Below are 13,960 nucleotides of genomic sequence, written 5' to 3'. Positions count from 1 at the left end.
TTCCCATTAGCGTTGTATAAGTAGATAGATTGGGGGGTAGGGGGGAGGAGAGAGATTTTATATACATATGTGAAGTCAAGTCTTTTCCTCTGACCTGCTAGTTAAAAGCTATATAAATAGAATTTTCATCTTATTTCATGAGAAATTTGATCAGTTGCTTCACAGAAATTTATATAATAGAAAATATAATTCAAAAAAAACTCTTCATAATATGAATAAATGGGGAGATATAATTGGAAATTTAAAGAAGTGCCAAAAGACATTATTAAGAAGCCATTTAAATATTTAAGAGCTAGGCTATCAAATCTATGGAAAAATTTAATTTTTGCAATATTTATTACTGAGATTATTAAATGTTATTTAAACATTTTTATGATAACAAGATACATTTCCCCCTGAGTTAAATAATTGGGAATAATTGGCATTTGCTGTTAGATAACATATGCTTGTAGTGTCCTGTTAGCCAGCAGTATCACCTGTGAGCCAACTACACACAAAAAATGGCAAATTATTAGTGAAATAATGTTAAATTGTCATTTGGTTGATTGTTTTTTGAAATTAGCACTTGTACCATTTGAAGACCCTACATATACTATTTTTGTGTTTTACCTTTTAATGTTTTAGGATTTGAATACTTTATTTGAGGATCTACAAATGGGAAAAAAGCTGAAATCTCACCACCAGAAGTTGACTGAAGCCTTAAAACATCTTCTGTATTGTGTACATAGGTGTCCATCCTATATTGCAAAAAACTTGATGAAAATTCTTCAGGAAGTCAATAGTGAGGTGTGTATATTTTAATGAGAAATATACTTTGATTCTGGTGTTATCAAAATATTGTGGTAACTGATGTGTATAGGGGAAATTTTATTTTAATTACCTTGAGAAGTAACAGGAAGGGGACATTGACTGTAGAGAGAGGAAGTGTTGAATGTTGTTTTGGAGGAGGGTAGGAGGGATTATTTTAAACAGGCATATTACGCCTGCATATTGAAGGGGTGGGGGGGGGGGGTGAGAGAGAGAATTTCCAGGGATTGTTTTAAACAAGCATATTACTCCTGCATATTGAAGGGTGTGTGTGTCTGAGAATTTCCAGTCTCAGTTTGGTAATTATACTTGGACTATCAAGATACCTCATGTTGTTATGAGGAAAATGCTTTGCAAACCTTTAAGTATTTTACAAATATACGTTGTTGTTACTGTTATTATTATTATTATTACAACATCAATTTTCATAATACCACATTCTAGAACCTTTTCTATGACCTTCACTAATAGTTTTAGCAGGAAACATAACATAGAAACAATAAAGAGAACTATATACTGGTATTAATATTAGGTTAAAACCCTCTTTTACTACCTGTTATTTTAATCTTACAAGTTTGAGCAGATATATGAAGTATAAATCAATTATATTCCATCCAGAAAGAGTAATCTCAATATAGTAATTTAATATGTTCTATATGTCATTTTTTAAATATTTGCACACTTCAAGGAAAGGTGACAAAGGTTTATTTAAAAGAAAAACAACTTAATGTTCTAGTTAAAAATACATATGGTCACAGATTTTCTAAAATGTAATTATTCTTTGTCATGAACTTAATGAACAACATTCTGTACTTTTAGTTTGTAGGTAAAATAGAAGTTTTTGAATTATACTTAAATCCTGAAAGAGAGAATAATGGATAACAAGAGGTCTTCAAAAATTTAGTGTCACTTGTTCAGCTAATCGGAAAAATACTTACTGGAATTTTTAGCTAGCAGGAGCATACTAACAGTGCTTCCAAAGGCAAAAGGTTTGAATCAGTGCTTAATGTTTGTGATTTATTAGCATCTTTAAACCAAAGTGTACAGTATAATTTGAACAGATGTTCTGATACCCTCTTCTTAACCTAACCTGAGGAACAAAAGAGTCCTGTTCTTTAGGATTATTAGGATCATTATGGCCATGGGGATTGCTCTGTTCACCTGAAAGACCTACATTTCAGAAGATGGCTGTTAAGACCTCAGTGCTTCCTAGTGGAATCCATTCTCAAGTTCTCTCAAAATATTCCTGATACTCTTTAGCTCTTTCTATTTTTTGAAGATCCTATCACTTCCTTGAGATCTTCTCCTGGGCTACTTCCCATGCCAGATTTTTCTGATGATTGATAATGTTCTTATGTAACAAGTAGAGGTGTATGTCATTTGAACTTAATAGCTTTTCCCAATTGTTAGATGGTGCTTTCTCAGCTGTTGCCCACAATTGATCAGTTGCTGGAGAAAATCCTAAAGGAACCCCCTACAATACTGAAGGATGAAGCTGTCATTTTGCACCTTGCCCTTGGGAAGTACAATGAGCATTCAGCTTCTCTCTTACACAAGGACCCACAGAGTTTAGATGTATTCATAAAAGCTGTGCACACAACAAAAGAAGTCTTCAAAGGGATGCCAACATTCCAGATCCTTGCACTTGGAAAGGTTGGTGTTTTCTAATGAGAATCTAGATTTTAAAGTTTGCTTTTCCCTTTATCACTCCTAGTCCTGGAGCACAATGCATTTGCACGTTTCAGGAATTGGATATGTGGTGTATTTTGAATGACCAAATGAACAAATGAAGTTCTTGAATGGTGTTTGAATGTTTTAAAATATGGAATGGATTTTATTTAGTGATCACTGTGATGGACAGGTTCTAAAGAAATATGCAGAGTTTAAGATTTCATTTAATTTAAAAAACTTTATAATTGTCCATTAAAATCCTTCTCTAATTCCTCATCCTAACATGGAGATGATTCAATTGCTGAAGTATAACAAAAAAGAGAAGCAAAAGTTCTGGCAGCAAGCTCATCCAAGCTGAAAAAGCTTCAGGTATAGCCCCAGTGATGGGACAGTGTGTTTGCTGTTCTGATATCAACCTCACTCATTTTGGTGAAGTTTCTCATCAGGTTGATTCTCGACTTGCTATTAAATTGTATAGAAGTTACATGACATGGAATGGGCATACATTATTTTTTAACAATATGATAAAGCTATATAAGAAGGCTTCTTAGGAATTTGATTTCATGTGATTTCTTTTTGCTATTTTTAGATTACAAAACCATTCTTTGCTGCTATATCAGATGAAAAAGTTCAACAGAAGCTTTTGGGAATGCTGTTTGATTTACTTTTGAATTGCAGAAATACTCTATGTGCACAAACTGTTAACAGTGTTTTTAAAACAGTAAGTTTATGGCCTTTTTAGAGCCGTATTACCCAGTATTGTTATAGTTTAGAACGTTTTTGAGTATTCTTCATTTTCATTTCTTTGATTGTACCTCTTTTCCTTATCTCAGTCTTCCTTGTATTGGGGTTATTATTAATTAATTGATTGATTGATTTGGGGGCAACAAAAGGACTTAAATCTTATAGGAAACGGAAATATATTGGTATCTGTGGAAACATGAAGTGTGGACCTTTCTAATTAGTTTCTGATACCCATTTTTTCATTTATAGTTTAACCATTTGTTAGTATTTAGTCTGGATCAGACTTCTATTAAGTAGTACATAATAGATTGTAGAATTGTATGCCAAAAATAGTGGTCGGTAGTTTACAGTTTGACCTGGGGGAACTGAAAGGGCCAGGATTGTGACACATATGATAAAGTGAATAATGGGATTAAGAACAAGTACAATGGTACTGTAGATGAACGCTGAATGGCATTGTTAATCAGCTATGGATGTGGAAATAGAATTAAGTAACACAAACCAGAATGGAGAGATAGTGAGTATGACAGAAAGACAATATGCTTTATTGGGGGCAAGGGAAAGCTGGGATTTGGGATTCAATTACCTGTAGAAACAGGGATATCTTTAAATATTGTGACCAGCCAAACTTTTCTTTAAAATTCATTTCCTTAAATATTGATTTCCTTAACATCATCCTTCACAGTGTCCTGCACACTTCTAGATATTTTCAGGGCTTGTCTTCCCCCCCCCCCCCCCCAAATCCCCGCCTTGGGTTTGAACAGATGCTGAAGAGAAACTAAAGAACATTTGTTTGGTATACTGTAGAATTCTCTTACATGAGGGACCTGACACTGGTTATATAGATACAAACATGGTTAAAAAAAGAGATTTCTAATTCATAAAATCAAGTTGACTACAGGTGAGCAAATGTAGTTCTAGTTGGTTTTATCTTTGTTTTTAAACATTTTCTACACCTGCCAGGTGGATTAGCACCAGGGAAGATCTTTGATCTGTTGATTGAATCAAACTCAAATCTATCAGTGTGGTAATACTCTCTACCTATGCAATTTTGCAAACTCTTATTCTTACCCATATTTCATAAGTCCCCCATAGATGAGTTAATCAGATTAGCACACAGTTTGAAACTCCCATGATAAAGAACTCAATACTTAGCGTCCTGCTTTTTGGACAGCTTTAATCCCTTTAAATAAGAGACTAATTTTTCTTTAAACATGACAGGTCAGTTAGTCTAATTTAAATTCAAAATAACTTGATAGAATTATCTTTCCTTTTTTTTTTTAAATTAATGAGTAGATGAAGGCGATTAAAAGCAACTAGTTATTTGTGGCTTTTAAAATACGTATATTCATTGTACTTGTTTATCCTAGAAATGGAAATTATTGGTAATTCTTACTTTAACATAATTTCAGATTTCTGTTGATGCTGAACAAATCCGATTAGAACTAGAGCCACCAGAGAAAGCCAAGTCCCTGGGTACAGTTCAGCAAACAAGAAGGCAAAAAATGCAACAGAAGTAAGAATTCTGAACTCTTTAAGAAAAATTATTTTGTTCTTGTTTTTTGTACATTACCTAACTTTTTCAACTATTTATGTAATTAGAGTTTAATTGATGCCGTTTGTTTTTACATTTGTTTTTTTCCAATATACCTTCACTCCACAATTGAACCCACTCTGATAACAAAATAAAACGCTTAAAACAAGCCAGCCAGCAAGACACAATGACTGTGTCTGGCAGCATATATTCACATTCAGTGCCAGTGTTCTCCCCTTGGAACTCTCTTCTTTTTTACTGAGGAAAAAGTTAACTTAGTCATTATAATTAATTAGAGTTTAGTTGTCTTTTGTATTATTTCCATTCATTTTATTGTAGTCATTACATATATTCTGATTCTGTTTGTGTCTCTGTGTATGAGGTCTTAGAAATCTCTGATGTATCTATAAATTCCTCATATAGTTGATTGTTATTGTGTGGTAATATTCCATTCCATTATATGCCACAATTTGTTCAGCCATTCCCCAGTCTGTGGCACCAATATTTACTTTACTTTTTTTTTTTTTCCCCACAAAAGTTTACTACTATTAATATTTTTGTATGTATGTGGCCTTTCTAACTTTGGCCTCTTTGGGATATAGCCTGGGTCAAAGGGTATGAATTTTAAGCTCGTAGTCTCATATGCTTCCAAATTTCTTTCCAGAATGGTTGGCATTTCTAACAGCATTGTATTAGCGTGTTCATCTTCACACAACTCCTCTAGCATATAGTAGAACTGCCTTTTATTGTCAATTCCTCAGAAGTATTTTAATTTCTTTTTCTCTTGTTTGTCATTTGGAGCAATTTTTCATATAGGTGTTATCTTTTTTCTATTATTGTCAGTTCCACATGTAAGCATATGTGCAATCAATCAGATGTTTGATGCAACCATTTTCCCTTACTAAAAAATTTCTCTTATTCTAGCTATGTGGTGTTTTTTTTTAATCAGTTTTTATCCAATATTTTCATGTTTGCTTATGTTCTTTCTTTTTATTCTAAGAATAATTTTTTACTCCTGTTGCAGAAAACTACAAGATACAGAGCCTGTACAAGATGTTGGCAGTGCTTACTGGCAGAGAGTAACCCTCATCTTAGAATTACTGCAGCACAAAAAGAAACTGAAAAGTCCTCAGTTATTAGTGCCATGTCTTTTTAATTTACTCTCCAGGTAAATCACTCTTAAAATGTCTTTTAATTAATTATAGTCCATTAGAGAGCAGAATTCTAACACCTGCCTGAGAATTGTCATTATTCTCTTGTTCTTACTTACCTCCAACATAGTATGAGACTTCAGTTTGTATTGCTTATAGAAGTGGCTACCATTTGTGCAAACAAGATAATGGGAAAATAAAAAGAATGTAGCCAAAAGGGTGGTGTTGGGAAGTCCTTGGCTAAGAACCACTAGAAAGTTCAAATTTACCTTAGTTTTGGACTAAGTGAGTGACCATTGAACACAGTCCATTCTGCTTTCTGGCATTCTATTAGATGAACCTAGAGCATGTGCCTGTCACTTCTTTGGGCTTTATTGTGTAAATACAAAAGTTTGGGTGGAGGTTAAATATGAGAGACAGATATAGTTTGGTATTACTGTTTATATTCTCCTAGATATAGGATCTTGAGTGGATAGTTTTTGAAACTTAAATGAATCATGAGTATCAATACAATATACCTCCGACATTTCCTTCTGCAGAACTAGATAGATGGAGATTCTCTCTGCCCTCATTTTCTTTGCAATGTGAGAAGAGTAGCAAATTTGCCATTAAACTCCTTGGAAGGGTTTAGAGAAGACTGCAGTAAACTTAGCAAGTGCTGGTTTTCTTATTTTAGTCATTTCTGTTTGATTTTTATGAAACCTGTTATGATCTATGATTTCTAATGGACACTGACAACAATTGTACAACTTTTTTATTCCTCATCATCACTTGGACTAAAATCTGAAGATGTCTTGAAACTTTGCCACTAGAGCAGGGAAATCTGGAATATACCAAACAGCTGATTCTTAGCTGTCTGCTCAATATCTGCCAAAAACTATCCCCAGATGGTTCTAAGCTCCCTAAAGGTAGGTGCAGCATTCTAAGGGTAGGGGATGCTTCAAGGATACATCTATGTGTCTACCCATTTTAAGCTTTTATCTCCTCCCTCTATAGGTGTTCTTGATGAAGAAAAGTTCAATGTAGAATTGTTAGTTCAGTGTGTGCGGCTTTCAGAGATGCCTCAAACACATCACCATGCATTCTTGCTTTTGGGTGCTGTTGCTGGAATATTTCCTGTAAGTGGATTTTTTGTTTTTGTTTTTGTTTTTTTCGTAATACTCTACGACTTTTTAAATGCTTTGCTCACAACAGTCCTATCAGGTGGAGCAATTCAGTTTGTAATTGAGGTAAGAGGCTCAGAGAGCTTGACTATCTTGGACATGATCACACAGCAAGTGTGTGTCAGACACAGGTTGCATATCCAGCCCTCTCTCCACTACTACTACCTCATATTCTCTACTGTGAAAGATTTCCACGAAAATTCTAGGACATTTGAAATACAGAAATATTTAGGAAAGGGTAGACATCCTTTTAATCTTATAGCTAGCTTAACATTTTAAGGCTGAAATTATTTTAGTTAAAGGGAAGTTGTGATTTAAAGGCGATTTGATAGTTCTTAAATAATGAGGCATTTAGGTGCCTTATATCCCAGGCAGCCACAGTTCTGGGTACTGAGAGTACAAATACAAAAATGACACATAGCTTCTATCTTGAGGAGCTTACATTCAGATAATGTAAATTATCCTTTATTAGGTATTTACTGATTTGTTTAGATCAGTATCTTGTTTTCTGTTACATTTAAGGGATAGTTTAAACTTTCTTATGGCTGTGAAACAGAATCATTACTTTCCTAGTTATTAAAATATTTTTATAGCAGATAGCCAGTTTTTCAACACTTACACCAATTATGTAAAAGTTTTGTTGAAATTTGGCTAGTAAAAAATCTCTGCTGCCAATTAGTCATTCTTGCTAACTAATTAGAAGATGTTGTATTTTTATATTTTTAATAAATGGATTCAGTACTCACTGAAACTCTTCATTTGGAAGATTTTTTAATAGGTCAGAAAATTCTGCTTCCAGGTATTTATAGTGTGCCGATATGAGAGTTTTTATAGGTGACCCCAGAGAAGGGTCTATAACTCTTCAATAAGAGTGGTTAACTGTCAGCTGCAGCAGAGGTCAGGAAGGTTAAGAAAAGGCCATCAGTTTGTCACTTAAAGATCATTTGTAATTTTAAAGATGCTCTTTCAGGTGAGTTGAGTCAAGGATAATGACTGTTAGGAGTCATACCTGGGAGACTGGAAAGACAGTGTTACCCTCAACAGAGATAGGAAGTTATGAAGAAGTTTGGATTGGGGGGGAAGGGGGCAGGGGAAGAGACTGGCTATGGTCATGAGGTCTACATTGCAGATCCCACCCCTCCTTCCTTTCCTGCAGCTGTATAAGCTCAAACCTCCCTCTTTAGTGTGAGGCAGTGACAATGATCTGAGTATCCACAGCACCTCTATAGCTGCAGGAGGGGAAGGAGTGGTGGGATTTGTGACATGATGGGGGAAGGAGGTAGAATTGTGTGATAGTCCCAGTATAGTAGTTTGCTTTTGTAGGGAGGGTGGGATATAACCCCCATTGAAGATTTCTGTTCTAGAGTTTCAGTGCTCTAAAATGTTCCATATGAAATTACACATTAAATATGAAAATTTATTACATAATTGCACATGTATAACCTGTATCTGGTTGCTTACCATCTCAGGGAGTGGGAAGGGGAAGGAGGGAGGGATAGAATTTGGAACTCAGAACTTTAAATAAAAATGTTAATGATAAATGTTACCTCCTATGTGAGGTCTTTCTTGATCCTCAAAAAAAGAAAAGAAGTTACACATTAAAGTGCTTATTACATATGATAATTTCTCAGAATGAAAATAGTAGGCTTGATTTCTTGCTTTGCTCTAATATCTTCCTTCCCTCTGTGTCCCTGGAATGTTCTAGGCCCCTTCTTTGCCCCTACTCCTACCCCATCTCTCCACTCAGCGGTTATGGTTTCAGAATTTCAGTCCTTAAAAGTGTTCTGTTTGGAAAATGCTGCGCTAACTTAATGTTTCACATGCAGAGCTGTTTTGTAGTTAGTTCTGTAGATAAGTGAATCAAAGTTTAATTAACTGAGGAACTTTTAGAGGTGCAACTGGTAGAACGGTACACCTGAAGTTAGGAAGGCCTGAGTTTAAAATAGGCCTTAGACCGGGGTGGGGAACCTCTGGGCTCAAGGCTGGCCACGAAGTTAGATTCGGTCAAAGGGCCGCACTTGAGGACCTAAAGGGCCATATGTGACCTCGAGGCCATAGGTTCCCCATCCCTGCCTTAGGCATTTACGATAGCACAGTGCTTTGGCACATACAAGGTGCTATCTAAATGCTTATTTCCTCCCCCTACCAGAAAGAAATATAAATGTAGGATTTATACATGTATATCATTTGTGGGTAGAAAATCAGCAGCAAGGGAAATGTTAACTACTGAACCTTTGAAAAGGGCTAATTATGTCTCCAAAAAAGGTCCCAAATTGTATTTTAGGTATTCTGCCAGGAGACAGCAGGAAGTTTTGGTCACGTGCCTTAATCTGAGGTACAGATTGTGTGCTTTACCTGAGATTTAGGCGGAGGGTCTCGTGTGTACATCCACAACTTTATAACTGTACATTTTCTTTACCAAAAGTCTAGCTTGTTATTCAAAGTACTGACCAGCTATTAATTGGAAACATGTTTTGGAACAACCTTAAAAAGAATTAAGTGCCTAAGGTACAACTGGTTGCTTTTCTTGCTGATTCTTAATTTTTCCTTTATCAGCTCACATTGAATTTGGCTTGAAACCAAACATCTTAGTCTCAGTCTTCAATTTGGCATCACATCAGAGTATTCTAGGCTATTTTTCTCATAGCAGCAGCCTATTTTTTTTCTGTGAAAGCCACAAATGAACTATACATGCCAAATTTCATGAATACACTGGTTTAAATTATTTTACATTAAATCATAAAATTATAAATTACTTTGGATGGCTGATCCCTCTTAGCAGCTCATGAGTGATGAGTCTTAATTACAAATGGCATTAGAGGTACCTGAATAGATCGTTTAAAAAAAAAAAATATATATATATATATGTATATGTATATATGTATATGTATATGGGGGTAGCTAGGTGGCACAATGGCTAGAGCTCTGGCCTTGGAGTAAGGAGGGCCTGAGTTAAAATCCAGCCTCAGACACTTACTAGCTGTGTGACCATGGGCAAGTCACTTAACCCTGATTGCTTCGCCAAAACAAATAAACAACAAATAAATATACATATATATATATATATGAAATGAGATTTTTGAATAGAGATATTGTTTCATGGCAATAATTTGTCTTGAAGTATTTAAGTGCATGTCATAGTTTAAGAAGCCACGTTGCCTCTGTAAGATATTTTTAAAGATGACAATTGTGATGATCTGTTTCCTTTCAGGATAAAGTTTTGCACAACATTATGCCCATTTTTACATTCATGGGAGCCAATGTTATGCGCCTTGATGACACTTACAGTTTTCAAGTTATCAAGAAGACAGTGAAAATGGTCATTCCTGCTCTTATCCAGGTATGTTATCTGCATAGCATTGTCATTTCCTTCAGAGACATAACACAAAAACTGGCATTAGGGGAAGACACAGAAAAACCTTTAGGCTAATAAGACTATTTGTGGCATTGAATGTATAAGGAAGACCAAAGATGGTTGCAATCTGCATGGGTGGAGGAAGTGCCCACACCAGTGAAGCCTTAAAGAAATGGTTAATGTGTGTCTAGAAAAGCAAATAGTAGTTACAAAATACCAGCATACTTTGTCAAGAATAGATCATGCTACATGGAAATTATTTTCTTTTTTGGCAGGATTTTTAAACTGGTAGGTCAGCAAAATGCTGTAGATTATGCAAAACATTGAAAAGTATCTTATACCATTCTTGTAGAAAAGGTAGAGATATGTTTGTGCTAGGCAGCAATTCAGTAAGCCTTTATTAGGTACCTACAGGGCGTCAGATGTTTTGCTAAGCTCTGGGGTAGAAGGACAAGAAACAGTCTCTGCTCCCCAGATGCCAACAAGCTATTGAAGGGAACCGACATTACATAGAAAATTAAAGGCAAAATATGTACAAAGTCATTTTTGACAGGAGAACACTAGCAAGTAAGTGAATTAAGATAGGTTTCTCTAGGAGGTGAGGCTTGAATTGATCTCAGAAGGAGACTGGATTTTATTAGGCAGAGAAAAAGATGGGTGTTCATTCAAGGAATGGGGGACAACCTGAATGGAGGCAGAGAGATGGAGGATGGAATATTGCATACAGGCAACAGTAAACAATTAGTCCACTTTGGTGGAAACATAGGATAGTGGGGGGGGGGGCAATACTTAGTCATGTAGGGGATAGAAGACAGGATTTTTGGGAAGATCTGACCTTGAATCCTACTTCAGATACTTACTAGCTCCATGCCTTGAGTCACTTAACTGCTCCTGGCCTCAGTTTTTTCATGTATAAGATGGAGATAATAATAGCACCTACCTCATAGGGTTGTTGTGAGAATCCAGTGAGATTACATATGTAAAATGCTTTGCACACCTTTAAAATGCTATAATTAATGCTAGCTGATGTTATTACTATGCCGTAAGAGACAACCCTTGTGAAGGGCTTTAAAAGCCAAACAGGTATTTGTACTTTATCCTAGAGGCAAAAGGGATCCACTTGACTTTCTTTCTCTGTCTTTTTCTTTTCTCTCTTCTTTAAGGCAGTCAAAGTTAAGTGACTTGCCCAAGGTCACAGAGCTAGCAAGTGTCTGAGGCTGAATTTGAACTGAGGTTCTCCTGACTCTAGGGGCAGTGCACTATCCACTGCACCACCTAGCTGCTCCATTTTTTTTTCCACTTGATTTTTCTTGAGCAAGGGAGTAACATGTTCAGACCTTTATTTGTGTCTATCATAAGTACCATAACTGTATGAAGGGTATTTTAGAGAGGGGAGAGACTGGAGGCAAGGAAACCAGACAGAGGAGTCTGTTGCAATAGTCTTTCCAAGAAATAAAGAGGTACTGATCTTGGGTGGTTCTGGTTCATGGGGATTAGGGAATGTATACAAGTTATATTGTGGAGGTAGAGTCAACTGGTCTGAGCAACTCATTGGATGTGAGCAGTGAGGGAGTGGGAAGAGCTGAGGGTGATTCTAAGGTTGTGCATGTAGGTGACTGATGGTAGTACCTTCAACAGAAATCAAAGGGAAAGAATGGGAGAAAAGGTAATTGGTACACATTGAAGGCATTGTGACAAAGGTGGTTCAGTTATCATCCCCGTTTTACATGTGAAAAAAACCCCAGAGTTTTAAGTTAAATTAGCTTCCTGTCCATGATTCTGTATCTAGTAACTGTTCAAGTGAGATTTGAACCCATACTTCTGCTAACTGCAGTTCAGGGCTCATTCCATTTTACCATGAAGCTACCACTCATTTGGTTCTTACAGACTTTTAAATGTTTGTTATCGTCTTTCCTTTCTGTATTTTTCTAATATAGATTGTAGACCTCTTGCTAGAGGGCCCATAGCTTACACTTCCTTGTGTCCTCATGCAGTTAGCACAATGCCTTACCACACATAGTAGGCAGTTACTAGGTATGGCTTGGTAGGGCCTTAGTCGTTAAATTTCCTTATATATTCATTTTTAGGTTTTAGGACTTTGTTTTCTTTTGACTCATGACTCAGAGAAGCAATTTGCTTCATCAGGCAGAAACTTGCTTTTTCTGACTCTTCACTTGTTTGTTGATTTACAGGCAGACAGTGGTGACTCTGCAGATGTCACAAGGAACATAGAAGAAGTTGGGATTAAAATTATAAGTGTGTTTGTGGATGCTCTGCCTCATGTTCCCGAGCACAGGCGCCTGCCCATCCTTGTAGAACTTGTGGATACTCTCGGTGCAGAGAAATTCCTCTGGATTCTCCTGCTGTTGCTTTTTGAACAGTATGTCACTAAAACAGTGCTGGTTGCTGCCCATGGAGAAAAGGTGAGGATACAGGGTGCAGAAGTGAGAGAAAGATGGTAATGCTTCACAGAGAATCTATGGTATTTTCCTAACGTGTAAGTTTTAAATTTAACAGTCTTGTTCTTGATTGAGATTATATTAAGTTTAAATGTGTCTGTGGTTATTTCTATAGCTTACTTAAAACATTTAACAATGAACTTTTAAAAACTACAGTTAGCTTAAAATTTTCATATTTCACTGCTTTAAGGTGTTGGTATCAACAAAATTTACCTCCCCCAACTTTATTTCCCTTCCCTAGACTGAAAGCATCATTGCTGTAATACAGTACTAAGATGGAAACAGATTGAAATGTTAAAACCCACTCTGTAGTCATTTGTATGGGGGTGGGAGGTAGAGAATAACACAACAAAATGTATGTAACTGTAGAGTAGTGAAACTGGTTTTTTAAACAAATGTGCCAGAACTTACACATTCAAATATGTGTTGTTCCTTTTTAAGTAGTCACCTAAGAGGAACATCCATCTATTCAATTCATGCTTTCATTGCTCAAAAAGTTTTTAGGACTTCTTTTTTTGGCATTGGTTTCAGAACTTAGGGCATTTTCCTTATACTTTACTTTTACACGTTACTGGCAAATCTTCATCCTTTGGGCATGGTTTTGTTGAGGAAGCAATGAAAAATCATCAAGTGAATAAGGGGTTAATTCAATTTTATTGCATTAACCATACCTTTTTTTTTTAATCTCTTTGGAATACAGAACTAGTAGTGGTATTGCTGGATCAAAGGGTATGCACAATTTGATTGCCTTTTGGACATAGTTCCACATTGTTCTCCAGAATGGTTGGATCAGTTCACAACTCCACCAACAATGCATTAGTGTCCCAATTTTCTCCCATCTCCTCCAACATTTATCATTTTCCTTTTCTGTCATACTAGCCAATCTGATAGGTGTGAAGTGATGCCTCAGAGTTGTTTTAATTTGCATTTCTCTAATCACTAGTGATTTAGAGCATTTTTTCATATAACTGTAGATTGCTTTTGATTTCTTCATCCGAAAACTGCCTATTCATACATATTCTTTGACCATTTATCAGTTGGAGAATGACTTGTATTCTTGTATTCTTATAAATTTG

At 35.9% G+C, this 13,960-nt stretch overlaps 1 protein-coding gene across 2 annotated transcripts in view; it reads left to right on the top strand.

Moving 5' to 3' along the window:
* The window catches only part of LOC114049849 (HEAT repeat-containing protein 1-like), a 58,097-nt gene that overhangs the window by 31,287 nt on the left and 12,850 nt on the right, over positions 1-13,960 (top strand). For both annotated transcript variants that reach the window (XM_027871279.1, XM_027871278.1), the window contains exons 22-30: positions 625-786; positions 2,218-2,460; positions 3,068-3,199; positions 4,635-4,738; positions 5,781-5,924; positions 6,697-6,815; positions 6,904-7,025; positions 10,282-10,410; positions 12,618-12,848. In XM_027871279.1, coding sequence (XP_027727080.1) covers positions 625-786; positions 2,218-2,460; positions 3,068-3,199; positions 4,635-4,738; positions 5,781-5,924; positions 6,697-6,815; positions 6,904-7,025; positions 10,282-10,410; positions 12,618-12,848 — 1,386 coding nt within the window. The remainder of the gene's footprint in view (positions 1-624; positions 787-2,217; positions 2,461-3,067; positions 3,200-4,634; positions 4,739-5,780; positions 5,925-6,696; positions 6,816-6,903; positions 7,026-10,281; positions 10,411-12,617; positions 12,849-13,960) is intronic.

The sequence above is a fragment of the Vombatus ursinus genome, unplaced genomic scaffold, assembly GCF_900497805.2.
Source record: "Vombatus ursinus unplaced genomic scaffold, bare-nosed wombat genome assembly UNPS02014798.1, whole genome shotgun sequence".
NCBI classification, from domain to species: domain Eukaryota; kingdom Metazoa; phylum Chordata; class Mammalia; order Diprotodontia; family Vombatidae; genus Vombatus; species Vombatus ursinus.
Note: the sequence above shows the minus strand (reverse complement) of the source record. Positions and strands in the feature narration are given on the sequence as shown.